The sequence below is a fragment of the Benincasa hispida genome, chromosome 3 (genome assembly GCF_027475165.1).
Source record: "Benincasa hispida cultivar pf3 chromosome 3, pf3_genome.v1.1, whole genome shotgun sequence".
NCBI classification, from domain to species: domain Eukaryota; kingdom Viridiplantae; phylum Streptophyta; class Magnoliopsida; order Cucurbitales; family Cucurbitaceae; genus Benincasa; species Benincasa hispida.
The window spans coordinates 70,240,263-70,264,977 of record NC_143480.1 but is presented as its reverse complement, the minus strand read 5'-3'; the positions used below and the strand labels follow the sequence as shown (position 1 = coordinate 70,264,977).

The window sequence follows — 24,715 nt, the reverse complement described above, 5'->3', positions numbered from 1 at the left end:
ATGTAAAATATAAGTAATAAAATGTCATTAATGTAAATATAATATAAATAAAAGAATTTTTAACTGGTTTAAAATTCATAAAAGATTTATTTATTAATTTCAATTTAATTTTTGAATTTTATTATTTTTTAAGAAATATCTATTGAGATCAAATTGAATCGATAACTCCATCGAATTAATCCATATTTCTATTGAAATTGATATTTTAAATCTAAAACATAGAGATATTTCGTCAACTAATTATCTCAAAAATTACTTTGCTATTCTTCAATTTTGAGAACAATCGGTCATTTTTCAAAATCAAACGTTCCTTCCCCTCTCTCCCTCACTCGCCGCCCCTCTGCCTCTCTGCTCCAGCATTGGCCGGGGAGCCTCCAACGGTGGCGACTTGCAGATAGCGGTGTGGGCGTTCCTGTTAGTTGACGACCTTAGGCCACGAGCGACTAGCCATAACCGGCGACGAACCACGCAGATAGACGCGGGGCGTTCTTCTCCGGTGGCCTATTTACTCGCCAGCGAGTTTTAACCCTCGAGTCTCATTCGCAACAGTGCATTTGCAACAGTGTTTCCCTCCGCTTCGACGAGTTTCGGCATTGACCCACACTCGATTGGCCTCAAGTCTGTTTACTCCAGTTCGGACGTTTTCGAACACCAACTAGCAAGGTTCAGCATCTTTTCGGTAAGATTAGGTAAGGATCGTTGCTTTAATTTTCTTTTCGGATTTAAGTGTTCGAATGTTATTACGAAACCCTGGAACTCTTTTGTTGTTATGTTTGGGCCAGTTTCGAAGCATTCGATTAATGGCTGTAGACAAAGAGAAAGTTGCCGAAGAATCTGTTACCAGTCGCTTGTTCAAAATTATTCTTAGCTGGGACTATTTTCGGCTCCTCAAGAATTCCAAAGTTTGATTACTTAAACCCAATTCTTCGCTGTTTATTCTTGTTTTTCGATTCTGGCTTCGTTTTGTTTACTTTCGATCTTCTCGATAGCAGAAACACAAGGAGGATGTTGGAGATGGAGCGTCATTGGGTTTAAAGGAAGTGAAATCTACATATAAAGATGTTGACGATTATATCTCTACTTTTGAGCCGCTTTTGTTGGAAGAAATCAAGGCTCAGATTATTCAGAGGAATGACGATGAAGAAGGTTTTTGTTTTCCTTAATGTGTTTGGTTCGGTTGGAAAACTGTTGCAAAAAAATGTTTTTTTACGTTTTCTGTATGTTGTAGCGATAGCTTTGAGAGGGAAGAACCGTTTCTAGATTACTCTGGTTATTGGTTTTCTAGATTACACTGGTGGTTTGAGTTTTTATGATTGGTAATTCTCCTCTGCTTTATCACATTTCTTAAATGTTAGCACTTGGGATTTGCAGCGGCAGATTGGAAGTTCAGGGCAATCGTGGAGTGCAGTGAAGTTAATGGATTTCACTTCCCAGAGATAGTGTATCTTAGAGACGAGGAGTTAAACGATGAAGACAGTGGAAAGGGTGAATTCCTATCACCAAATGATCTTTTGCTTCTCTCCAAGGAGAAGGTGAAGGGGAAAAAAAACTTCTGCTGTCGTTTCTTTTCTCTTTGTTTAGAGAACTCTGAGAAAATGCAGGGCAGCTTTGTAGTCGCTTTTGTTCCTCAGATAGTCTTGTTATGGAACGTTTTTCTTCAAACCCTGCTAGTTTACTTCCCTTTACTCTTTCAGGTCTGAAATAGCTTAAGCTAAGAGAAAATTGAGTCTAATGTACGCCGTGTTTGAAAAAAGAAACTGGAAACCTATATGGGGGAATAGAACGAGCAAAAAGTTACTTCACGTTTGCATTGTTATACTTTAGAGAGGATACTATAAGATTTAATTATGTTCTGAATCCTCCTTGAATGCTTGGATGTTTATGGCTGCTAAAATTGGTTTGTAAGTTTAGTTTATTTTTTACTTAATTTAATTTTATTCCTTTTTATGGCTGATAACCAAGTATATGTTGCAGTTTCAGGAAAATGCAAGACTACCCACCACGTATGCTTTTGCATTAGTTGAAAGTCGCCAACAAAGTAAACTCAGGCTTAGAATGTATTTGGCTGGAGAAGTCACACATAAAGGCGTAGAGGCAATTGTATCTTCTCCCAGACTTTTGAAAGTGCGGTCTCATATTACTTCTTCCAGTAAAGATGGAATATATATTTACAGTTTAAAGGTAGAAGTTTCCGTTGATTGCTACTTTCTGAATGTTTTCTGCACGGTGGCTTTTTCCTTCTCGTTGCTAGTTTTTATTGTTGAGGGCTCCTGATGGTTCTAATGCTTGATGAAACTTGTCTAGTTTTTCAGGGTTGGGCCCCTCAGTTAATATTCATCAATGAAATTTGTTTCTTTTGGTTTTTTAAATGCCTGAATTAATTTTTTGTACTATATACTTTAATATATTCTTGCCTTTTCTTTTATATTTTCTTGAAGAAAATAGTACGTAAAAGAATTTCTGTGATTGTTTTAGTGCCAAAGAGTATTTCAATTCTTTAGTTATTTTCTCAACCTTCAGTTGTTTTTTGAACAACGTTAGCTTTTCTAAGCAAGTTTGTTGATTTTGTAGATTTGCAGTTTATCGACTATCATTCGTGAATATATAGCATTGTGGTCTATTAGCTCTCTACCTTTTAGGGAAATGATATTAGCAGCTGCCGATAAGAATACTGGTAAAGATCAAGCCTGGAAAATTTCCAGACCTTTGCAGGAATATATGCAAGAAAATCTTAATGAATCTCAACAGGCAGCTGTACAGGTCAGTGAGTAGTAGTTTGATGAAGCAGCGTAGTAGTTCTTTGTATGGTATTTATTTCTCCCTCCCAATGATGGCTGGTTTAAATTGTTCAAGATTCATGATTCAATGCTATCACTCCCTCCCTCTAATGTCTCTCTTCTGCTGCCCTCTGATATTTTAATCATTTAACAAGCTTCATTTGTGTCGTCTATTTTCTGAACATAATACATTTTTTAATTGCAGGCTGGTCTGTCACGTAAACCCTTTGTTCTCATACAGGTCCATTTTTATTATGCCTTTGTTTCTTTTATCTATAATTTTACCTACTTAGAAATGCTATAACCTCTTGGAAGGTTAAACTTTGTATCAGTTTATTTCTTGTATGGAGATTCATCTTTAGTTGAGATTGCCGTTGTCTTAGAATTCAGTTTTACCAACTTCCTGGGAACCCAAAATATAAAAGAAATAAAATTTATTAGATGCCTTTTGGATTTAGGATGCTTGTAAACAGCAGATTTTTGGAGTGAACTCATTTACCTGTTAATGTTTGTTTGTGAAGTTTCTTAGCAGTAGACATGTTATTTGAAGCTAGCCTATGGAGTTCTTCACCTCTTGTTTTTCTCCATATGGAAATAGTAGTTATTAGTAGAATATTAATATGGTTATTGGGAGGGCATATTAGTAAATAACTAGTTAGTTGGTTAGGGTTTTAGTTATAAATAGGAGTGTGTTGAGAGGAAAGAGGGAAGAATTTTGTGGGATTTTCTTTGAGGAATTTAGGAGAGGATTCTTAGCCCTCTAGAATGTGTTTAGGTATATTGAAATTTCTTTATCGATATTCTAATATAATTCTATATTTTAGTGTTCTTGTTTGTTCTTTGTGTTCTTGAGTGTTCTTATTAGGAGTAATCCTAACAAATTGGTATAAGAGTTGTTCTTTCTTGGGTACTGTTTTATTTTGTTTGGCAATGGGGGAAGAAGATCCAAGGACATGGGAGTGGCTGTGTAAATGGACCGTTGATTGTAAACATGAGGTAGTAGAGAGAGGAGAAACTCCATGGACATGGGAGCAAATGCATAAATGGATGGCAGATTGCATGCATGAAAGAATTGAAAGAGAAATCCGAGAGAAGTTGCAAGAAACCTGAGGAGAAGAAAAGAAAATGATTCAAAAAACATTGGAAGAGAGGGTGGATGATGCTGGAAGGGAGATTTTAGAGCTGAAAGCCTTGGCGCAAGAAATGGCAGAGAAAGTCGAGCAGTTGTCGGTGGTAGTCCATAGGTATTGGTGCTCGAGCAGAATGCCCAAGGGGGAGATCAAGAGTTGAACCTCAATTGTGGATGGATCTTCACAGATATGGAAATTCCATGAGCAAACTAAAGAGGTCCATCAAGACCTCTGTGGAACACCTTGATGGGCATACAGCCGATGAGAGTAGAAGAAATGACTCAAATGGAGTGGTAGCGAAGAGAAGTTATCCGTTTACGTTGGTCGGGCGTTCCTCACGAACATCTGGGTTCACTATTTTATTTTGGCGTTCGTCCGGCAAATGATGGGAGTGACGGTGAGGTTCTGCGACAGTGAGAAACAATTGGTCACACGAACGAAAGTCGACGCTCATCTGAGAAGGAGATAATGGGTAGCGACGAGGGAGAAGGTGGCATTGGAATCAGTAGAGGGATGCGAGCGGTTGGAGATGAAGAAGATGTCGACGATTTTTGGTTGGGATGGCAAGGAGGCTAGAAGTCGGAGATGCGACAGCTGACGAAGACACTAACGGGCGGAGATGATGGGAAGACGAGGAGATGAAATGTGCTGAAAAGTGCAGAGAATGGGGTCAGCCGTCAATAGAGAAGGTGGAAGAAAGAGGATGCCATTTTTACGATAAAGTGGGGTAACAAAAGGTGGTGGGCCCAGTGGTTGGAAAAGTTGATTTCGTGAGGGATTTTGGGCTGGGATTGTAGGCCCAATTGTTTTTGTTTAAGGAGAACAAAATTAGACAGGAAGAGATGGTAGAAACGTGTAAAAAAGAAAAAGAAAAGGAGTTAAGGAAATGTGATGAATCAAGTTTTGAGAGAGATTTCTGAATACAACTGAATTTTTCTTCTAAAATGAAGGGAGAGCTTTGTTTAAATACTAAACTCTGTTACAGCCTAATACTAAGGTAAGAAGTTACCAACGGTAACTTCTCAAGAAACAAGATTACCACAATCAACATTTAAGGAATCTGTTATCTAAAGACAAAAACCTAAAGAATTGGTTTGCTGCACTTAACTAAAAGACAGAAAATAAAGAATCATTGATTAAAATACATCAAATTCCCTCCGAGCAAATGAAATAGAACTCGTCCTTGAGTTTAAGTTGAAAGAGATAGTTGATCTGGTGGAAAGTATTCTGTTAAGTCGGCTATATTGAACATAGGACTGATGTGTAAATCTTCCGATAGTTCAATTTTGTAGGCATCATCTCCATATTTCTTTAGTACTTGAAAAGGGCCTAGCTTCTTGGTTGAAGCTTGTTGTAAGTGCCTATGGAGAATCGATTTTTGCAGAGGTGGATCATTACCGAGTCTCCTTTGATTCTTTGAATCTTCTGTGCTTGTCTGTTGCTGTCTTATATTTGGCATTCATTTTCTCCAAAGTGTTCTGTGACTTCTTTGTGTAGGTCAGCAATCCTTTCAGCCATAGTTTCAGCTTTCATGCTAAGATCAATAGAAGGTAGGTTAATAAGATCAACAGTTAGTATAGGGAGTTTAGTATATACAATTTCAAATGAAATCCATGGATAAGTCCTTCTAAATGCTTTTCGGAATGGGAAGAGGAGTATATAAACATGTATTTTATTGCCGTCCTTTGGATGTTTGACATGTGAAACAGTGTTTGATAAATTTTGTCACATCTTTGCGAAGTTGTGGCCAATAGAATCTGTCATTTAGGAGCTGCAAGGTCGCATCCATTCTAAAGTGTCCTGCTAATCCATTGCTATGTATTTCTTTGATCAAAGACTCCCGAAGAGATGTTCCAGGTATGCAAAGTAGGTTATTCTTAAAAAGAAAATTGTTAGTTAAATGAAAATCATTACAATTAACATGATCAACACACATGGACCAAATGTCTCCATGGTCATTTTCATACAAAGTGGGTAGGGAATCAAATGCTACTACTTGACCTTTAAGAATTGTTAAGAGATTGGTTTGTCAATTTAGAGAATCAGCAACAACATTCGTACTTCCAGCCTTATGTTTGATTACAAAATCCAATCTTTGAATAAAAGACAGCCAACGTGCATGCATTCTACTAATTGTTTTCTGTGTTTGCAAAAATTTTAGGGAGAAATGATCTAAAAATAGTATGAATTCATGTCCTAAAAGATAGTGTTCCCAAACTTTTAGTGCCCTTACTGAAGAATACAACTCTTGCTCATATGTGCTCTATTTTTGTCGAGCTTCACATAATTTTTTTCACTAAAGAACTCGATTGGATGGTTGTTTTGTGATAGGACAGCTCCAATACCATAGCCTGAAGCATCCACGGCTACCTCAAAGGGTTGAGAGAAGTTGGGAAGGGCAAGGTGATAGGACTACTCCAATGCCATAGCCTGAAGCATCCACGGCTACCTCAAAGGGTTGAGAGAAGTCCGGAAGGGCAAGGACAGGGGCATTGCTAAGTTTGTCCTTGAAGGTTGAGAAACTGTTTGTTTGTGAACTTGTCCATAGGAACTTTCCCTTTTTGAGACATTTGTTAGGGGGGCTGCCAGAGAACTAAAGTTCTTTATAAATTTTCTATAAATAGATGCAAGGCCTAAAAAACTTTGGATATCTCGCACACTTTTAGGAGGAGGCCAATCTTTGATAGCTCTGGCTTTAAGTGGGTCTACTGATATCCCAAACTCATTGATGATGAAGCCTAGAAATTTATCTCTTTGACTAAAAAGGAACATTTTTTAATATTTACATACAAATGGTTTTCAATAAGAGTTTTGAATAAGGCATGTAGATGGGACATGTGTTCTTCAAAAGTCTTACTATATACAATAATATCGTCAAAGTATACAACTAAGCACTGGTTAAGGAAGGGATGTAGAACTTATGTCATGAGCCTCATGAAGGTGCTAGGTGCATTGGAGAGGTCGAATGACATAACTAACCACTCAAACAATCCCTCATTGGTTTTGAAGGCTGTTTTCCATTCATCACCCGGTTGCATCCTAATTTGGTGGTAGGCACTTTTTAAACCTATCTTAGAAAATATTTTTGCTCCTCCTAGTTGGTCTAGAAGGTCTGGGATCTTGGGGGATTGGAAAGCGATATTTGATGGTTATCTTATTAATATCTCGGCTGTCTATGCACATGCGCAATGTCCCATCTTTTTTGGGTGCTAGAAGAATAGGGGACCACACAAGGACTCAAGCTTGGCCTAATGTGTCCTTTTTCAAGTAATTCTTGTAGGACTTCATATTCATTGGGGCTCATCCTATAGTGTGGAAGATTTGGGAATAGAACCGGGAATAAGGTCAATATTGTGTTGGATCTCCCTTAATGGTGGTAGGGTAGATGGTGTTTCAAGAAGCTGTAGGAATTCTTCAAACAGCCTATGAATTTCAGTAGAATGATTGTCAATATTATGTTGAGGATCTATGGTTTGTTCTTTGACTACAATTGCCCAAACCTCCCTATCATGCTTTTCAAGTAAATGGCTACTATTTATAATAGAAAACAACTGTTTTTTAGAGTTTGAGGTACCCTTATTTCCAGATCTTTCTGAGCTGTTGGTGGTAGGGAGAAGCTTGACTTTTCTGCCCATCCATGAGAACTTGTATGTGTTTTCCCTCCCTCTATGGATTGCTTGCAAATCATATTGCCATGGGTGTCTGAATAAGACATGACACACATCCATATCAATAACATTACACAATTTGGTCCTTATAAAGATTACTGATGGAAAGAGGCACGGTGCAAGTAGAATTTATTTGGGCTTCTCCTCCCTTCTCGATCCAACTGATCTTGTATGGTTGTGGGTGGGGATCAAGCTTGAGAACGCTTGCACTAGTTTAGTTGACACCACATTTTCACTACTGATCTATGATGATATTGCATACTTTCCCATATATTGTGCATCTTGTTCGAAAAAGGGAATGTCTTTGTGGATGGACCTCCAGTTTTGGGTTGAGAAGGATCCTTTGGAGCACACAAGAGAGTCTTTCCCCTTCATCCGGAGCAAGTTCATCAAATTCCCCTCAGAATTTTGTTTTTCTTCCTCTTGTTGAGATTCTTCTGCATCAGCATAGGCTACTGCTTTTCTTTGGGGGCACTCGTGGGACAAGTGTCCTTGTTGGCCACAACGAAAACTTTTTCCAAGATTCGGCCGTTGGTAATTGTTTGAGTCATTCTTTTTATGTGAAGACTCTTGAATTTTCACTCCTTGACTAGGTTTAAGCATCTGGTCTTCCCTACTTTTGGAACTATTCCCTGCCTGGCCTTGTTTACCAATCTCCATATTTCTTCGTTGGTAATTGTTGACTGATCGGTCCCATGTGTTTTTCTTGGAGTAGCTTGTTTTCCCTCTCTTCAACTTGATTTCTGCTTTATAAACCATTGAAATGGCTGCTGGAAGTGTGCTAATGGGCTGTAAGTCCATTTGTTCTTGGATATCATCCTTTAAGCTGTCCACATACCTAGCAATTTGGTAATTCTCACTTTCGTTGATTATTGTTCTTGTGCTCAAATGGTGAAACTCTTCAGCATATTCCGCCACACTTTTGTTGCCTTGTCTGCACTGTTGGTACAAAATTTGTTCATAATCGGCTGGTAGAAACCTATTCTTCATCATCTTGAGCATTCGTGGCCAACTTCTAATAGGACTTTTACCAATCAGTTGTCTATGTACTTGAATTTGGTCCCACCAAGTTGAGGCACTAGATCTCAACTTGAAAGATACCAACCTAACTTTCTTGCTTTTGGGTGTGTTCATATTATCGAAGAAACTCTTGACACTTTTAATCAGTGTTCTTAAGGCGACTCCGGGCATGTGCTTGAGGTGAGAGGCGAGGCGACCGGAGGCCTGTGCGCCTCATGTGTTGTAGAGGTGTGCATATTCACTAAAGCGTTTGCCTTGCCGCGCCTGTGCGTGCCTTGGCCAAGGCGTGCGCCTGAGTGAAATTCAGAATCCTTTCTTCTTTTTTCTTTGTTTTATTATTTTTTTAATTATACCAGTATAATTTTATAACCTAAGCCCGTGTAAAAGAGGCCCACCAAATCCATGTAACCTAATATTAAAATACATAGCCGTCTATACCATGATAAAGCAAAAATCATTATAGGAAAACATGATGGTCTCTTCCTATTCTCCATGTTTGGCTTAGTCTTTTTCTCTTCGAAGTTTGAAGCTCTCCTTCTTGTAACATTCTGAGACACTTCCAAAAAAATGGAAGAACTTTTCTACAACTTTTCCCATTTATCTTCTTCGGCTGCCATTTTGAGGGGTAGAAAAAGCAATAAAAAAGGTTAGTTTTTTTTTCTCCCCATTATAGTTCTTCTCCTCTGCAGATTCTGAGGTGTTTTTATTAAAAAAAAAAAGCAAAGGCTTTTTAGTTTTTTTTTTCCATTGTACTTGTTCTCCGCAGATTCTGTGGGTTTAATTTTTCAGCATAAGTGATGGTCTCTTCCTATTCTCCACGTTTTTGTTTTTCAGCATACTAGTTTTTTCATATTCAACTTGTTTTTTAAAAAGATTAGTTTTTTTTTTCAGACTTTCAGTATACTGTTTCTTCAACCAAAAAGGTTGGTTTTTTTTTTTTTTTTTTTTTTAAATTTTTGTTTAGTATACTACTTGTTGTTTTGCATATTCTACCTGTTTTTGACAATTATTAGTTTTTTTTTCGGTATACTTTTTTTTCAATTAATAAGGTTGGTTTTTTTCTATTTTTGTTTTTCATATTCAACTTGTTTTTTAAAAAGACTAGTGTTTTTTTTTTTTTTTTTTTTTTTTTTTTTTTTTTTTTTTTAATAAAGTTTTTGGGTTTATTTTCATTGTTTTATAATAGGATGGGAGAAGGAGAGCAAAAATGGAAACATCCCGGTTGGCAATATGTCATATTAGAAAACGAAAAAGATATGAACACATGTAAATGTATGTTTTGTGGAAAAATCACAAAGGGTGACATTTGTCGGGCAACACAACACTTAGTGGGTGGAAACCGAAATGTTAAAGCATGTTTGAAGTGCCCAAACCATGTAAGAGAGGAATTGAAGGAATACCAAATGAAGACAAAAGCAAAGAGGGAGGAAAACAATGCCCTCCCTAACTATGGTGCTTATGATTTAAATATAATTGATGGAGATGAGATGGAAGTTGTTGGATGTGGATCAAGTACTGGAACATCTAAAAAATGAGCAATTTAATCACAATCGCAAGCAAATCTACCACGAACTAAGGGAGCTATGGATAAATTTGTGTATCCAAATCCAGCCAAGGTCGTTGATGATCGGAATAGATTAAAGAAGCTAAAGCAATCAACAATCACTAAAAAATGCAACAAAGAAGGGAGAGATGCTACAGTTCAATTTATCATGCGTTGGGATATATCAAGCAGATATTCCCTTGAATACAATTCGGTTGAAAAGTTTTCAAATAATGATTGAAGCCATAGGACAATTTGGACCTGGGTTGATACCTCCTTATCATGAGGCTAGAGTGACATGATTAAAAAAGGAAGTAGAACATACGAAAAATTTAATGAGTAATCATGAGGTTGAATGGAAAAGAAACGGATGTTCTTTGATGTCTGATGGGTGGACTAATAGAAGAGATAGAACCCTGATAATTTTTTTAGTGCATTCTGCTGCAGGGACATTGTTTTTGGAATCGATTGATGCATCTTCATGCACCAAAACTGGAGAAAAAGTATTTGAACTCTTGGATAGCATGAGGAAAAGATAGGAGAAGAGAATATTGTCCAAGTTGTAACTGATAATGCCTCGAACTATGTCCTAGCTAGCAAATATTTGGAAGCAAATCGACCACATTTATATTGGACACCATGTGCTGCCCACTATTTAGATTTGATATTAGAGGACATGGGGAAGATTGATCAGATAAAAAATGTCTTAAAAGGGCTGTAACACTAAGTGGTTTTATTTATAATCACTTATATGTACTTAACATGGTGAGAGAGTTCACCAATCAACATGAATTGGTGAGATCGGCGGTTCGTTTTGCAACATCGTTTTTTATCCTAGCAAGTATCTACGGGAATAAAGCGAACTTGAGAAAGATGTTTATTTATGAGAAATGGACGACTTCCAAATGGGCAAAAGATCCAAAGGGAAAGAGAGCTACCGACACCGTTTTGATGCCATCCTTTTCAAACTTAGTGGTTTACACTTTAAAGGCATCTAAACCATTAGTTCGAGTAGTTAGAGTTGTCGATGGTGATAAACCTGCAATGGGATATATCTATGAGGCCATGGATAGGGAAAAAGAGGCCATTAAGAGTGAGTTTAATGATAATGAGATGAAGTACAAGCCAATTTGGGAGATCATTGATAGAAGATGGGATTGTTAACTCCATCGACCATTACATGCTGTTGGATATTATTTGAATCCATCACTTTTCTATGACCACAAGGATAGAATTACTCAAGATGTTGAAGTCATGAGTGGTTTTCTTAAAGTTGTGCAAAGATTGATACCATCTACTAGTGATCAAAATCGATGCACAGTGGAATTAGAGTTATATTCTGAAGCTAGAAGCATGTTCGACATTGACTTAGAAATCAACACAAGGAAAGTTAAGACGCTAGGTATGGACATTCCCTACTACATTAATAGTGTATATAAGTATGTTATTTCTGAATCATGTCAAATGTATGAACATCATGGTGGGCTCTTTATGGTGGTAGTTCTCCGGTTTTTCAAAAGTTAACCATGAGAGTCCTTAATCTAACGTGCAGCTGTTCTGGGTGTGAGCGCAATTGGAGTGTTTTTGACTATGTAAGTGATCATTTTGTTTTCTATATTATTAATTTAAAATTTAAAATAAGCTTCTAATTCCATATTGGTTAATAATTTGTAGATTCATACGAAAAAGAGGAACAGGTTGGAATAGAAACGCTAAAATGATCTCGTTTATATAAAGTATAATCAAGCACTTAAAGAGTGCTTTGATTTAAAGGATCAACTTGATCCAATCTCCTTAGATCATATAGACGAGAGTAATGAATGGCTGGTCGGAACATTGGATGAAGAAAATAATGAAGCTGAAGTTGACAATGAGCTAGTTTTTTACGACGACGACCTCACATGGGGAGATGTAGCTCGTGCTAGTGGCGTTAGAGAACCCATCACGTACATTAGATCAAAAGGAAAGTCAACTGCCTCTGTCTCTACTCTACTTCTAGAGTTCAAAAGCAAACACTAATTATACAAGTGTTTAGTGATGAAGATGAGGACGACGATGAAGAGGAATTAGACATTGAGGAGGACGGTGGCCAAGGGGGAGCAATGGATGAAACCTTAGATTTAGATGGGGATGATGTTGAATTTGATGTTTGATCATGTCTTGAACTTTTACTTTTAGAGTTTTGTTCATTTTTATTTATTAGATTACTATTGTTAATCTTTTAGGCTTTGACATTTGTATATAAACTTATTTATTTATTTATTCATTGCACATCGCTTCGCTAGGGCGTTGCCTTTTTGTCGCCTCTTGCCTTGAGGTGATCAAGGGACTTGTCGCCTTGAGGTGCACCTTGCGCTTTGAAAACACTGCTTTTAATCCAATCAAGGAAGGCTTCTAAGTTGAGTTTTCCACTAAATGTAGGAAAATCAATCTTCATCTTATAATCTCGTTGCCTTTCTTCTCGATCTCGGTCATAAGCTCTTGGAAACTGTCGTCTTCTTGCTGGAAGTACCCTCTATTCTTCATTTTCAGATGATGTAAATTCAGAATCTTGAAGTTCTTGGAGCAATAAGTGCTTGCTGGTTCCTTTCAGGGGAGGTGGATTTATCTCTAATTTCCTCCCTCACACGTCTGCCTACCACTCCTTGGGTTGGTCTTCTTCTTTGTTCTCCTACTCCGTTTTCTTCTGCGCATAGAGGCAGGGCAGCCAAGGCTAACTCCACCTGTCTTGGCATTCTGTCCATTCCTAGATTCAAACCAGCAATGCTGCTTCAAATTTCTCCCACCAAATCTTCTACAGCCATCAATCGGGAAGTAGTTGATCGTGGGGTCAAAGGTTCTGTTTGTTCAGGTTGGGATTTGTCGTCCTTCCCCTTGCTGGTGTTGGCATTGCTCTTGCTGGCCATGGAGTCCCAAATCGAGGAGCTCTGATACCAAAACTTGATGAATAAAGTTTGAGAGAGAGATTTCTGAATACAATTTCTGAATTTTTCTCCTAAAATGAAGGGAGAGCTTAGTTTAAATACTAAACTCTGTTACAGCCTAATACTAAGAAGTTATCAACTGTAACTTTTCAAGAAACAAGATTACAATAGTTAACATTTAAAGAATCTGTTATCTAAAGACAAAAATCTAAAGAATTGGTTTGCTGCACGTAACTAAAAGACAGAAAATAAAGAATCATGGATTAAAAATACATCAAAATGGGCCAGAGCTATATTCTGTTCTCCCATGGAATTTGGGCTTCAAATGCATCAAATAGACCCAATTCATCAGCCAAGCAAATTGGGACTAGAGAATGGATAACATGGCAGCATTAATTTGGGCTCGAGTATGGGCTGGCATTACTTGAAGCTAATTGCATTTTTTTTTTTTTTTGGTAAAAGAAACTGTTTATTGATATGTATAAGGGAAACACCCCAATCAATGAAACTACAATAGGGATGGCCAATTACTGACTAAAAAAGATAAGCTGAAATGAGTGAAAGGGTACTTTAATTTATACAAAAAAAAGCACTAGACAAAACTAACTCAAAAAAATCGAGCAGTAGAAAAACATGTATCATGAAATAATCTTTTGTTCCTTTCACCTCATAAGCACCAAAGGAAAATAGGGATAAAGGCCAACCAAATGACCACCTTAATTCCACGAAAAGAATGACCCACTAACACTGAGGCCAAAGCATCGGAAATTTCATGAGGACAAGTGAAAGACCAACCAAAAGGAGGCAAGAGAAGGTTCCAAATGCCAGTAGTAAAAGAACAGTGAAAAAATAGATGAACTGACGATTCAACATGTTTGCGACACATGACACGAAGATAGAGAAAGAGACATATAAGGCATATGACGCTGCAAACGATCAACAGTATTAATGGCACCCCAGCTGAGTTCCCAAAGAAAGATTTTAATCTTTTTAGGATATCTGTCATTCCAAATGACCGAGTAAAGATTAGTCAAATCCGAATCCAAATCACCCACTAGATTAGCCATAAGAGACTTAACAGTAAAGCCCAAAGAAAGATCAGGTGGCCACAACCAAGTATTAGGAGAGGAATGCAATCAAACAGATGTCAGATGAAGGGATAATGAAGCCCATTCAATAATCTCCAACTCAGTAAGATTATGACGTAGGTTCAAACTCCAAGCAGACATGGAAGAGTTCCAAGCATTAGCAAGTGTAACCTCAAGATGTTGCACAAGACGAAAAAGCCACGGATAAGTGGTGGCAAGGACTCGACATCTAAGCCAAGAGTCATTTTAGAAGGATATAGATGAACCATCACCAATACGGCGACTAACCTGATTAGTGATCAACTTAGTAAAATGACAAATGTACCTCCAAGGTGCTTTAGAACAAACACCAGAGATAGGAGAGGGTCAAACAAAATCAGAGGAATAATACTTAACAACAATGAGCTTCCTCCATAAAGTATTATGCTCAGTTAAAAAACGCCAAGTCCATTTCATAAGAACAGTAGGATTTCGATGTTTAAAATTGCCAAGCCAAGGCCACCCAATAATTGAGGACATTGAGAAACCATCCAATTCACATTATGCACACCACATCACCACAAGAGTCCTCCCAAAATAAATCTCAGACCAAATTATCCAGGCAATTAATAACAGAGGAAGGAGCCTTAAACAAAGACAAATAATAAGTTGGGAGGCTAGAAAGTATAGCTTGAATGAGTGTGTGACGACCCCCCTTCGAAACATATGAATACTTTCAATTATGGAGTTTTTGCTAAAACCTCTCAATCACGGGCTGCTAAGACAAAACAGATTTAGAGTTACCACCCAAAGGAAACCCTAAATAAGAAGCTGGCCAGTAACCTCGTTTGCAACCAAAAGAACGCAACAACCAGTCAAATCAGAGTCAGACATGTATCTCAAGAAGCTCACTCTTAGCAAGATTGATTTTAAGGCATAAAGCACATTAAAAAATATGGACAATGTCAAACAAGTTCTGTATGATAGAATCTCTCAGCAGTGGAGAACAATAAAATGTCATCAACAAACTGTAAATGAGTCAGAGTAAAATCTGAATGACCAATAGTATGAACACCAATATGACCAAATGCCGAGCTATGGTCAATAAGACGATTCAGACAATCAACAACTAAAATAAACAAGAAGGGAGAGAGAGGATCTCCTTGTCTTATGCCATGTGAAGGAATAATCTTGTCATAGGGGTGGCCATTAATAATGATGAAGTAATTCGCACTAGTAATGCATCCTCTGATCCAATTACGCCAACAACAATCAAAACCTTTTATTTGAAGATTTTTGTCAAGAAAATCCAAATTGACCGTGTCAAAGGCTTTCTCAAGGTCCAATTTTAAGACAACCCCTGGTTTATTCCTAAGAGTCTAATCATCAATGAGCTCATTTGCCATCAAGGAAGTACCAAGAATCTGTCTATTAGCCACAAAAGCAAGCTGATTGGGCGAGATGGTAAAAGGAAGAACCTTCTTTAAATGATTCGATAAAACACGGGCAATAATCTTGTAAGCACAAGGAATGAGACTAATAGATCTATAATCAGAAACAGATCTCGAGTCAACTTTCTTAGGAATCAGGCAGATATAAGTCTCATTTAGTTTCACATTGATAATCCCAGAATGGTAAAATTCGTTAATGACTAACATCATATAAGATTTAAGAGTAGTCCAGAAAAACTTGAAAAATTCAGCCGTAAAACCATCTGGACTAGGAGATTTACTAACACTAAGAGAGGAGACAGCAACAAATATCTCATCATCAGTAAAGGGACGTTCGAGATCTATGGCTTGTGAGGAAGAAATAGGATTCCGCTGAAGATTAGTTGGAAGAAAACACTAACCCATGTCTTTTTTGAAGAGAGATGAATAAAATGACAAGAATTCAGCCTCAATATTATGAGAAGTCAAAAGACTAGTGCCATCCCTGGAGAGAATTTCCATAATAGAGGACTTACGGCGTCGGGAAGCTAATTGCTATTTTTAAAGATGGGATATGGGCCCAGAAGGGCCTAGCCCATTATGGAAGATTTTCAAATTTAAAGACAAATACAATTGGCATGGAAATGGAGGGATATGCAGCTTGTTAAATGGGGCCACGTGCCTTGTGAGAAGAAAGAAGATTATGCAAGTTTATGGGGTCTTGGCCTGTTGATTGGGCTGAATGCAAGTGAAATCACTATAGTCCAATGGATTTCCAAGGCTAAACAGAAGACAATTTCTTACAAGGAGGCTAGTTGAGAGTTCAAAGTTTTTTTATTCCCCCACCACCCCCACCGCCCCCCCCCCCCCCAAAAAAAAAAAAAAAAAAGTGACAAGAAGAAACCCATTTTTGTGATTATGTTTTGTAAGCACACCTTGAGGACAAGGTATCTTCGAAGGCCGAAAGGTGGAGTAATGTGAGGCCCCTAGTTAGGGGAATAGTAGGATTATTAGTAGAATATTAATGTGGTTATTGGGAGGGTATAATAGTAAATAGCTAGCTAGTTAGGGTTTTAGTTATAAATAAAATGAGTGGGTTGAGAGGAAGAAGGAAGCATTTTGTGGGATTTCCTTTGGGAAATTTGGGAGAGAATTCTCAACCCTCTAGAATATACCTTTGGTATATTATAATTTCTTTATTGATATTGCAGTGTAATTGTATCTTTTAGTGTTCTTGTTTGTTCTTTGTGTTCTTTAGTGTTCTTGGTAAGAGGAATCCTAACAAATTGTTTCTTAACGAAAAAAATAAAGCTTGATTTCTATTTCTTTCACATAAAGAGGAACTGAAGCACATATTGATAGAACCGTAAATTCCATGAACAAGCAACCAAAGGCACAGTCACTTATGTCGGATATCAAATGAACAACGTTCATTTCCTTGTTATTTTTCTTCGGTGGTTGTAATCTTTTTGCAGTCCATATCTAAGTTCTTCAAACAAGGTCTTTTTTTGGTCTTTTAATTAGTTTACATGTGACTCTTAGCTTAGCTTGTATATTTTAGAAACATGTACAAATTGCAAACTTGCAGAGTATTTTCATGTCAATATTACTATTTTTGAAGTACAAATTTTGACTTAGTTATACCTTCTAGGGTCCTCCAGGAACAGGGAAGACACAAACCATCCTTGGGCTTCTTAGTGCTATTCTGCATGCCACACCAGCAAGGATGCACACCAAGTAAAAGAAATAAAAAACTTTATCTTCCATCATTGCTCAAGCAACAGTTTCCTAAATGCATCTTTGTTCTCAAATTATCGCCTTTTCTCTCTTCTGTAGGATTGGTTTGATCGAAACAAGGCAGGGATCAGAATTACCGGTGAGGGAAAAGTATGTCACTGTTATTAAATCTCTTGTTCATCCTTTGTGACTGTGTACAAAAGATAGGGTAACTTTGTGGTGTCATTTGATGTACACATAGTTTACTTTGATGCCTATTTTTGTATTGAGCACTTGGATATGTGGACGTTTGTTGAAGTATTGTACACAATAAATGCGTGTCAGGCACTAATTGTACCAAGTGAGTATGGGTTTGACACTTTGTAACAAATGCGTGTTACGTATGATAATAGACAGATAAATATGGGAGAATGAAAATAAATTTTGGAAGGGAAATTGCATCCATCCAACTCATTCTTTTTAATATAGTTGATTACAAGTGTACTTAAATTTTATATAAATTACTAACAAGTGTCTTTGGCATGTCCATATCTTAATTTCTAATTTTCAAAAACTGATGTGTTACCATGTCCTTGTTGTGTGTCTTGTGCCTTGTATCCGTGTTGCTTAGTTTCATTATTTTTAAAATCTATATCAAAACTATTTGATGCAGATAAATATGTTCTACTGTATGGAAATTAAGGTATCTGTTAAATGCTTCTCTCTCTTCTTTTTTTTCCCTTTTTAAATAAATATTTTTACAGATACAATCACTGGAACCAAGCATCACCATGGTTAAATGGGATAAATCCTCGAGATAATCTAATGCCAGTAAATGGGGATGATGGGTTTTTTCCTACCACAGGAAATGAACTGGTAAGTTGAAGTATACATTGTATCTAGTTAACCCCAAGTTACGCATCCTTACTTTATTTCCTATGTAGAAACCAGAAGTAGTAAAGTCAAACCGTAAGTATCGTGTACGAGTGCTTGTATGTGCCCCATCTAACTCTGCTCTTGATGAGATTGTTTTGCGCGTCCAAAACACTGGTAAGGTTATATCCCTCCTACGCTCCCTCTTTTCTCTGTACTTGTACATTGCCCAAATGAACTGTATTCTTATTTGAATTTCATTGATTGGATAAATATGGAGTAACTATTAGGGAACTGTACTATTACGTGTCTGTTGCTCTTTGTAAGGGCTAAGTAGGAACTGATACATAAGTTGTCGTATGTAGATATATGGCCAAAAAGCATTCAATTGAATTAACTTGCCTATAGTAAATAATATAACGTAAGCCTGTTTTTTGGGTGAGAAACATTGTCCATTATCCATTAACAAAAATGAGTAAAAAAGGAAAGGGTGGATGTAGGCATCCTTCCTATCCGAAACTACAAAAGAGCTCTACTTTTGGCATTTGTCAACATAGACTACTCAGTTCATTATGTAGTTGTGTTTCAAGTTAATTGGAGATGTAGAAAGAAAACATATATATATCTTTTGTTCATCTACCGTGCGAGTGGGATCTATCAATAGATGCATGCAATCTTATGGAATAAAAATTTTATGTTGGAAAGTATTTATAGTATTTCATTACTTAGAATCCATACAGACGAACTTTTTTGTTTTGGCACACATATATTGTAACTGGCATGTACTCCTTGAAATCTGTTGCTTTAATGCTGAATTGGATGTAAGATCAGTGAGCTCTGTTTCCTACATCTGATCTTATGAGTGTAACCATGATTCTTTTGTTAAAAGGGCCCTATGCTAAAGTGTAATCCCTCTACACAGTATTGGGTGCTTTGTTGTTGCAACCTAACAAAGTTTTATCTTCCCTTTTTTGTATTTGTTTTGGCAAGTGTAGGTGTACGGGATGAAAATGATCATTCATATACTCCTAAAATTGTGCGCATTGGACTAAAACCCCATCCTTCCATAAAGGCGGTCTCCATGAAAGAACTTGTATGCATCTTGGAACATTCAAAACTACATTGAATATGCTCTCTCAGTCTCTCTCTTAGATACACACGCACTCACTCACTCGCTCAAACACCCATAATTTAGATGCAACTTTTTGGAGCGCACACAATGTGATAGCATCAATACAAAGAAAGAAAGAAAAAAAAGGATAATTGGGACTTCAGACTACAAGAGGCTCATTGTGAAAAGTGCTATAATTAAAAAAAATGCAAAAAGGTTGAAACTGACAAATATAGCAGAGAAACCACTGTCATCATAGAAAATTGTATCCAATAATTTCTGGATTCTCCGAAATTGAGGAGAATTGTGAGGAAGTTCTTGCCCATGGTCAAATTGATGAATTACAACTTTCTCTTGGACTGTTTCTAGAATATGATTCTGGTGTTTATATATGGTGCCTGAGGATATATAACTTGTGAATTTTCTGCATCCTTAATGATGTTGAAACATGCAAAACATATATTTGCCTCTATATAATGTGATTTCTACATACATGTATGTTAGATGCATATGCACCATTGAAGCCAGCAAGATGATGAAAAGAGAGGAAAAGAGAGAACAATATTAATTTGAAACTAACAGGAAGATAAGAAAAGAGGAAAAGAGAACCATATCGATGACTAAGTTGGTTGATATGTTGCCTTTACAGGTGGAACAAAAGAAAAATAGTATGAATACGGGTAAAGAGAAAAGTGGAGCTTCAGGGACAGATTTAGACAGTATTCGTTCTGCAATTCTGGATGAGAGTGTTATTGTAAGTAATCATCGTTGAGCCTTTATGTGTAAGCTCACCATATCTTTTTCCCCCCCCCCACTCAGTTTTGTTTACTTTTTGGCAGGTTTTCTCCACACTCAGTTTTAGTGGTTCTTCTCTGTTTAGTAAATGGAATCGGGGTTTTGATGTTGTAATAATAGATGAGGCTGCCCAAGCTGTAAGTGCTTTTAAATTTCCAATGTTGCTTTCAGTCTAATTAGTTGATGTAGTCTAAGTGACTAAAGGAGAAAATTCTTTAAGAATCAATCTCTAGAAAGTAGAATCTTTGTTAATGAATCAATTGTTATGAATACATGTAGAGAATTCTCTATTTATAGAGAATTGGAAAACAATCTCAACTTAATCCTAGTTAATTGAAGAAACTAATCCCAATCACAATTGACTAAGGAAGCTAATCCATATCCTAATTAATCAAGGATTTGATCAAGATAGCCCAAATTACCCTAATCTACGTCACTGATTTTCATATTAGATATTGACTTTTTTTTTCCATTCTTTTTGTGGCTTGCTCGATATAGGTGGAATTGGCCACGCTTGTTCCTTTGGCTAATGGATGCAAACAAGTATTCCTGGTACATATACAAAATTCCCCTCTTTTGAATCTCTACGATAGCGAGTATTACTATTACGGACTGTCAAACCTATAGCTCTGGATATCTCTGAAAATGAAAAGTAGACTGACAACTCATGAATGAACTGTCGAAGCCTTTGCTATGTGGACCAATGCACATACTTTCTTTAAGTTTAGCTTTTGTGCGACTGCAGTTCACATTTCTTTACTATTACTTTGTCATAGGTTGGTGATCCGGAGCAACTTCCAGCCACTGTAATTTCAACAACAGCTAAGAAGTTTGGGTAGAATATTTTTTCTTAGTGCTTAACCTTCTTCATTCACCCATGACAATCGTTATTGATTTGTGAACCGATCAATTTGCAGATATGACAAGAGCTTGTTCAAGAGATTTCAGTCAGCTGGGTATCCTGTTACGATGTTGAAGATCCAATATAGAATGCATCCAGAGGTAGATATCTGCAGACCTTGTAAATATCATCTGCCCGTTTTGTTCTCTCTTTCAAGCAGAAGTACTAACGAAACCAGCATGCAATGTTAATGCAAAAAAAGGAAAAAAAAATGTTAGTTGTGGATGGATCTTTGAAACTGAGTACGATCTCATAAATAGTGCTTATTAGACCAGATAAATGTGGAACATATAGGATGGAACTCTTTTTGTTCATTTCATCCTTATCCAGAAAACTGCCGGGAACCAAACAGTTCACTAAAACTATTCCAGTGTTGGGGCTCACATCGCTTCGGCCTACCTTAGAGCACTACTTGGTATGGGGGAGGACGGTCAAAATGGTCGGCCCATCAATTATCAATTGCAAGCAGCCAAAGCTACGGTAGTAACCGTCGTTTCAGTAATCTATGAGTCTTTTCAAATATGTTCAAAGTTGAAACCAACCTCGACAATACCAATCCCCAGTAAATAACCCATAATAAGTCCCCGTCAGTCCCATGTCCAGTCGGAGGACAGTCTCTTCGTATCAAGAGGAATTAGTTCAAGAAAGAAAAAAATAAAGGCGTTTTGGTCGATCATTGAATAAAATGTAAACACAAGTTGAGTAAGGGCTTATTATTGCTCGTCTACAAATATCCAAATTTTTATGCCTAATACCCCATAGATGGTTCGAATGGGATACCAACAATAATCAATTTTAACTCGAATAATATTATTTACCAATTCTGTATAGTTGACAAACAAACATCTTTAAAGCAAGCAAAAAGATCACTGTTGACATGTGGAAGCATGTAAACGAAAGCAATCCTAACTTAAAAACAGAAGGAATTAGCCTAGATAGAGAACCTCGGACTAAGAATTCTGAAAGTATGGGTAGGATTAAGAAAGTCACATTAACCGGAATATACCTTGCCATAGGGACGGCAGAGCCAGCTAACTCGGAGTTGCTACTAGACAGAAGAGCGCTTCGCTACTCCTTTAGAGGATCTATACACCTATAAGTAGACTAGGGGAACTCACCTAGTGAGAAGTCTGACCCTGGGAGTTTAGACCTCGACCAAGTATAATTCACAACAGGCAGAAAATTCTCTCATGTTTTTGGACCCCTTTGGAAATGTGTATGATGCTCTTTTGCATATAAGCTCTCAGAGTTATATACTTGGTTATTTTTGCTCATCTTAACTTTGGAAGATTCCAGATGGATGTTCTTTTATCTCATTGTTGGTTTGATCAATAGTGGTGTTTGTTGCTTATTCCATTTATCCACGGCATATATCAGTTTGATGAGAATTATTTAATGAGGTCATCACAAATGGGACTAACAATTTCTTGCCGTTGGATGTACTGAGAGAGAAATGCCCCAAGTTTATATGCAGTGGTTATTAAAGGCATGCAGATTTTTGAACTACATCTAACAGTTATTTTAAGACGACCACATTGTAATAACTTCATTGGTTAATCTAAACAGTGAAATTAAATTGAATCAATCTTTTTATCTAAGTTGTGCACTTTAAAGGGTTTTTTTAGTTGGTTTGTAAAAAACCGCCATTTGTCTGTCTCTCTTAAAATAACCTTGGTTTGATTGAACAGTAGTATAGTTTGCAGGACTCCAACGTTCCCTCTCCCCTTACATTTTCCCCATGTATTTTAATGAATTTCCCACTTTTAGTCCTATCAAAAATTTGTTTTCATCACCTTAATCTTCGTTTTCAACAGATCAGAAGCTTTCCATCTAGGGAGTTCTATGCAGAGTCACTGGAGGACGCGCCAGATGTCAAACTGCGGACAACACGTGCATGGCATGCATACCGTTGTTATGGTCCTTTCTGTTTCTTTGATTTACATGAAGGGAAAGAATCTCAGCCCCCAGGAAGTGGATCTTGGGTGAACATTGATGAGGCTGAATTTGTCATCCTCCTGTATTATAAATTAGTTACTTCGTATCCAGAGTTGAAGTCAAATTCTCAGGTTGCAATCATATCACCCTACAGCCAGCAAGTAAAACTTCTCCAAGAAAAGTTTACGGATACTTTTGGAATGGATCCTAGTGGCATAGTAGATATTACAAGTGTCGACGGTTGCCAGGTAATTGGTTTATCTTCTCAAATCATTGTGTACATTGGAACTTTTTGGCTAATTAAACACTGGAGATTTTGTGCTTGTGCACGGGCTATAAATGCTTCTTCAAGAAACTCATAAAATAGTTATGCTAAAGCCAGTGATTTAAATAGCCCTCCCAGACACGCACCTAGGCACTAAGCGCACGTTTGGTGCCTCTCCTTGAAAAAAGGCAAGGGGCACAAAATAAGGTGTGTTCTTCACAATTCTGTGTTTAGGAGTTTTTTTTTTTCCTTCTATATTTCAATGCTTTCTCTTCTTTATGTTGTACTTTTATATATAGTGTGCTTCACAATAGTAATCTTGCACTTCTTTTGTGCCTTGCACTCAAGTCCTAGAAGACTATTGCACTTTATTGTACTTGAGCTTTAAAAAACACTATTTAAAGCTAGGGAAATGAATATATTGTGCGTAATATTGTAATAAGTTTGAAATTTCCTTTGTAAATGTAGCTTCAGTTCATGTTATCATTCAGTATTCTGCATGATAAGTAAAATAAATCCCCTTTTATAGGGACGCGAAAAGGACATCGCTATATTTTCTTGTGTCAGGGCAAGCGAGAATAGATCAATAGGATTTTTATCTGATTGTCGCCGAATGAATGTTGGTATCACTAGAGCAAGAGCTTCTATCCTGGTAAGATGACTCCTTAAGGCTTGAGAAGTAATTTAATACAACTCTTCACAGCTTCCTTAATTAAATTTGCTCATTTTAGGTGGTAGGTTCTGCTTCAACGTTAAAGAGGGATGAACACTGGAATAACTTGGTGGAAAGTGCTCGGAAGAGGGATTGTTTATACAAGGCAACCTTCCATTACATAGAGCTATTGTCATTACTGGCTAGAGTTTGGCTAGACTATACATTTTACTTTGGCCAGTACATAATAAACAAGTTTCATTCCATGACAATAAGCTACAATTTGCAGGTTTCAAAGCCATATACCACATTTCTCAGTGACGAAAATGTTGAATCAATGCGAGTCAAGAATGAACCTCCAGTTGGGCCGACGGGTGATAGAGACGAAACTGAGGCAAATGCTCCTCAGGAACCCAATGCTGGAGATGCAAATCAAGCGCAAGCAGACGAAAATGACTTTGGGGATGGAGAAGAAGAAATGTACGAAGGGGGATTTGAAGAAGATTAAGGCCTTGCAATTTAATTGTCTTTCTGTTGGTGCGTACAGAGTAACTAATCTGCAGGTAGGTACATATAGGAAGTTTTTTGCTTTTCACAATTGGGAAAAGGCACATTATTTTATATCCACATTGATTTGTAAATCATTTCTAGGAAAAAGAGCTGAGTAACAGTCTTGTTTACTGTAGGAGTTTGACCTGCATGCATCCTTTCTTTTTTCATTTCTTCAATTTTTTTCCTTAGTTCAAGGATGGCGAATGAGAGTCAACCATTGACCTTGAAGATAGTAGTTTATACCTTATCTATTGAGCTATGTTCGAATTAATGTGTATAGTTGTATTATATAAGAAAGATACGATGTAAGAGATTATTTATTTACTTTATAAGTTGGAGTATTCTTCCTTCTAGTA

The 24,715-nt window shown here is 37.1% G+C and overlaps 1 protein-coding gene and 1 pseudogene across 5 annotated transcripts; both read left to right on the top strand.

Annotated features, from left to right (window-relative positions):
• The first annotated feature begins 234 nt into the window (after positions 1-234).
• Positions 235-24,715, top strand: MAA3 (P-loop containing nucleoside triphosphate hydrolases superfamily protein). Of its 4 annotated transcripts, none has more exons than XM_039025862.2 (21): positions 235-689; positions 783-902; positions 993-1,146; positions 1,372-1,532; positions 1,975-2,181; positions 2,572-2,760; positions 2,983-3,018; positions 17,211-17,296; positions 17,396-17,446; positions 18,040-18,151; positions 18,220-18,325; positions 19,144-19,241; positions 19,909-20,013; positions 20,099-20,191; positions 20,553-20,606; positions 20,831-20,889; positions 20,972-21,056; positions 22,770-23,138; positions 23,685-23,807; positions 23,887-23,973; positions 24,097-24,715. In XM_039025862.2, the coding sequence occupies exons 2-21, from the start codon at positions 801-803 to the stop codon at positions 24,313-24,315; spliced, it is 2,496 nt and encodes an 831-aa protein (XP_038881790.1). In that variant the 5' UTR covers positions 235-689; positions 783-800; the 3' UTR covers positions 24,316-24,715. The 4 variants fall into 4 exon arrangements, with proteins under 4 accessions (XP_038881790.1, XP_038881788.1, XP_038881791.1 ...); XM_039025860.2 differs by having other exon boundaries at positions 278-689; positions 990-1,146; XM_039025863.2 differs by having other exon boundaries at positions 292-679.
• On the top strand, positions 10,045-11,937 carry LOC150037503 (uncharacterized; annotated as a pseudogene). The gene is made up of 2 exons (XR_016528663.1): positions 10,045-11,730; positions 11,813-11,937. The product of XR_016528663.1 is annotated as an uncharacterized LOC150037503 (transcript).

Coding starts and splice junctions, on each gene's coding strand:
- MAA3 (XM_039025860.2), top strand. CDS start 801: ATGGCTGTAGACAAAGAGAAAGTTGCCGAAGAATCTGTTACCAGTCGC. Junction 19,242..19,908: donor CGGTCTCCATGAAAGAACTT/GTATGCATCTTG, acceptor TTGCCTTTACAG/GTGGAACAAAAGAAAAATAG. Junction 20,192..20,552: donor TAGATGAGGCTGCCCAAGCT/GTAAGTGCTTTT, acceptor TGCTCGATATAG/GTGGAATTGGCCACGCTTGT.